Below are 3,023 nucleotides of genomic sequence, written 5' to 3'. Positions count from 1 at the left end.
AATGTTCTGTTATAAACAAAACCCCCCAAAACACCTGTTTTTATATAAATAAGCTAGATCTCTGTATTTTCACAGTTATATTTGACAAGTTCGAAAGACGAACGAAAGCGCTAATATATGTATAAAATAAATGAAAGAAGTTATTCCAAAATTCTGACGACTTTTTTTTCAATATATATATATAGAGAGAGAGAGAGGGGGGGGAGAGAAAGAGGGAGAGGGGGAGAGAGAGTAGTGGTACAACACAGCACCGATGTTTACTGGAAATAGCAGTCGACGCTATAGTAAAACTTCAATGTGTATATATTGGCAAAGAGGTGTGAGGGTAGCAAACATAAAAAATTTTTGTCTTACCTCTGGGAAGAACATTAGAAAAATGGACAACCAAAATCGGATAATCCAGTACCTAGGATTATATAATAGAAATATGTTACAAAAACAAAATAGAAATTACACGTGGAAATGTAAGGGAGGAAGTAAGAAGAAAAATAAGCGGAAACGCACATTGGAAATAAAAAAAAGTAAAGGCTTTTATGAAAAGTAACGATAGATATATACAATTAGACGAACTGAGGTAGGAATAAAAGTAGTAAAAGTCATTATTGTGAATTGTTAAAGAGATTCAAAAGCATACCGGTTTCCTAATGTTATTTATCATTGCTTTGAATGCACACCGAATACTGAACGGTGTCAGGTCTACTAGTCCCTGAGTAAAAAGATTATGTGTAAGGGAGGTAAGTAGTTCTGGATTTGGTGCAATTAGAGTAAATCTAGATCTGTAATGTGAATGGTGTGTGGGATGTATGGGGGTTAGTGGTATTCAATGGAAGGTTAGTAGTGTTCTAAATTATGTTATGTGTTCATATTTAGTTCAGGAAGATATTTATTGATGAAAGTTGCCTCTTTATTCATTCTTTGTTGTGTTGAGGTGTTCTGTGAACATTGATAGAAGGGAAAAATTAGGAAATTAGGATTAAGATTCCTCGCACACCTTTCTATGTGTCCACTGACCTGTATCTGTCTGTAATGTGGGTGGCGGATTTGTTCTTCGTGGAGAGTAGTCATATTCCTGTTTGGCCAATATAGTAATTACTGCACCCTAAGCATGTAATGGCATAGATTAGATTTTCCGAGGCACAGGTGAAATTTGATTTAATCTTAAAGATTTCACCTTGTTTAAAATGTAACTCTGAACCCTCCAAAAGGTGGGGGGGGGCAAGTACCACAGTTAGGTCGACCACATTTTTTCACTTTTGGTTCTGTTGTTAAAATGGATATAGTCTTGCGCTGGTTAATATTTCTTTCAATGATTTAGGTTGCATTTTACTTTTGATAATTTTGTGTGAGCCAGTGTAACATTATATATTACACGTGTTCTCGTGTAAATCTTCTCCAAACCTACCAAATGATTTAAACTCACTCGTAGTGTCTACAACCACAGTAGACTACACTTCCTTGTAGTTTATATTCGTCTAACATATTTACAGTTCCATGGATCTAGTTCAGATCTCGAAGGAGTCACAGATACAACCACTAAGATGATATACCAATAAGAAACAACTCAACTGACGCCTATTCTGGCAGATCGCTTTCTTTCCAAATGAAAGATTTTTCGCTGATGTACTTGTCTCGCAAATGATTTGGCCGGAAACTAAAACAATTACAGTGTAGAATACACATATTAGCCATTCAAAATCTGCTAATTTCACTTGAAGTATTTAATATTTCGTGTCAAAATTTTCGTCACACTAACTACAACCTGGTCACTGGCACATTTCCATGGCATTATAAAACTTTTGACACCAAATAATAAATGTTTAAGTGAAGTTAGTTTTTTTTTAGTGTTTTTGAAAGCTTTTTCCATGCCGTAATTGTTAAAACGTTTTCGTGTAGAGTCATATTTAACACGATCGAATGTACTCAAACGTGAGAAGGCCTTTTGCTGCGGAGCTAGTTTCAGAGCAAAAAAAAAAAAAAAAAAAAATTCTCCTCTTTAACATGTGTAAAGATATAAGATGGGATGGGATGTCTTTGCATATGTCTAACTGGAGAAAAATTTCCACGGGACTAGCTCCGTAGCGAAAGGTCTTTTTACATTCGACTGCACTTGAACGTGTTGAATATGACCTAACACGAATGTTCCATTCAATGCTGCTTTCGTGCGACATTATTTCATTTTAAAAAGTTTTGTTTTTCTATTAATTTTTCTCTTTTTGTTTTGTAGCTCTAATTGATGAATATACTTTTAGTGGTTTTGTTATTCGTTTGATGGATGGAAAAATAGAAAAGGGCAATGGTGACACGCTTCTGTTGCCAGCAAATCAAGTTATTTCGAAACTAGAGGGCGTTACTGCACGGATAGTTAGTCGAGCACGAGATGCAATTGTGCCCGAGCTTGAAAAGTATTATAACATAGAAATGGAGATTGGTACTACGCTGATTACAAATGCTGGTCCATTGAAATTTAACTACATAATTCTTCTAGTTCTTCCGCAATATCGATTAGACAAAAATTACGATTATCAGAATTCGTTGATGAAACTGTCATTTTCCATCAGAAAGGCCGTCAATTCGACCCAAAATGTACAAGCAACTGAGATTGCAACATCAATTTTGGGCATAGGTAAGTTTTTAAACATTATTACGATAATATTTTCTTCACGTGTAGTTAGTTATAATAATATCCTCTCTACATTCACTTCCATTGTTCGCCCGATCTACTTTCTGCTTTCGAACATGTACCATTTCGAACCCTCTTCGGCTCTTTTCCGACAGTTGTTTTTTGTTAGACATTGTATGTCTATCTCTTTCTGTCCCCTACATCTGACACAGATCCTTAAAGTTGCGCGACCCCCATCCTTTTGTATACGGTTCATAACAAGACGAATTGTGGCGGATAAATAAAATGTGTATGAAGTTACTTTTGCCTTCTGTCAATTCATCTTTTGGTGCATATCACGAAGTTTTCACTAACCTGTTACCATTACGAATTACCACTTCATCCTATATATATATATATATAT

The 3,023-nt window shown here is 35.3% G+C and overlaps 1 protein-coding gene across 1 annotated transcript in view; it reads left to right on the top strand.

Annotated features, from left to right (window-relative positions):
• LOC106878454 (uncharacterized) overlaps nucleotides 1-3,023 on the top strand; it is an 11,934-nt gene that overhangs the window by 1,026 nt on the left and 7,885 nt on the right. The window contains exon 2 of the mRNA XM_014927670.2: nucleotides 2,225-2,623. Coding sequence (XP_014783156.1) covers nucleotides 2,225-2,623 — 399 coding nt within the window. The remainder of the gene's footprint in view (nucleotides 1-2,224; nucleotides 2,624-3,023) is intronic.

Source organism: Octopus bimaculoides, chromosome 15 (assembly GCF_001194135.2).
Source record: "Octopus bimaculoides isolate UCB-OBI-ISO-001 chromosome 15, ASM119413v2, whole genome shotgun sequence".
Classification (NCBI taxonomy): Eukaryota; Metazoa; Mollusca; class Cephalopoda; order Octopoda; family Octopodidae; genus Octopus; species Octopus bimaculoides.
The sequence above is the reverse complement of the archived record's forward strand: the minus strand, read 5'-3'. Positions and strand labels throughout refer to the sequence as shown.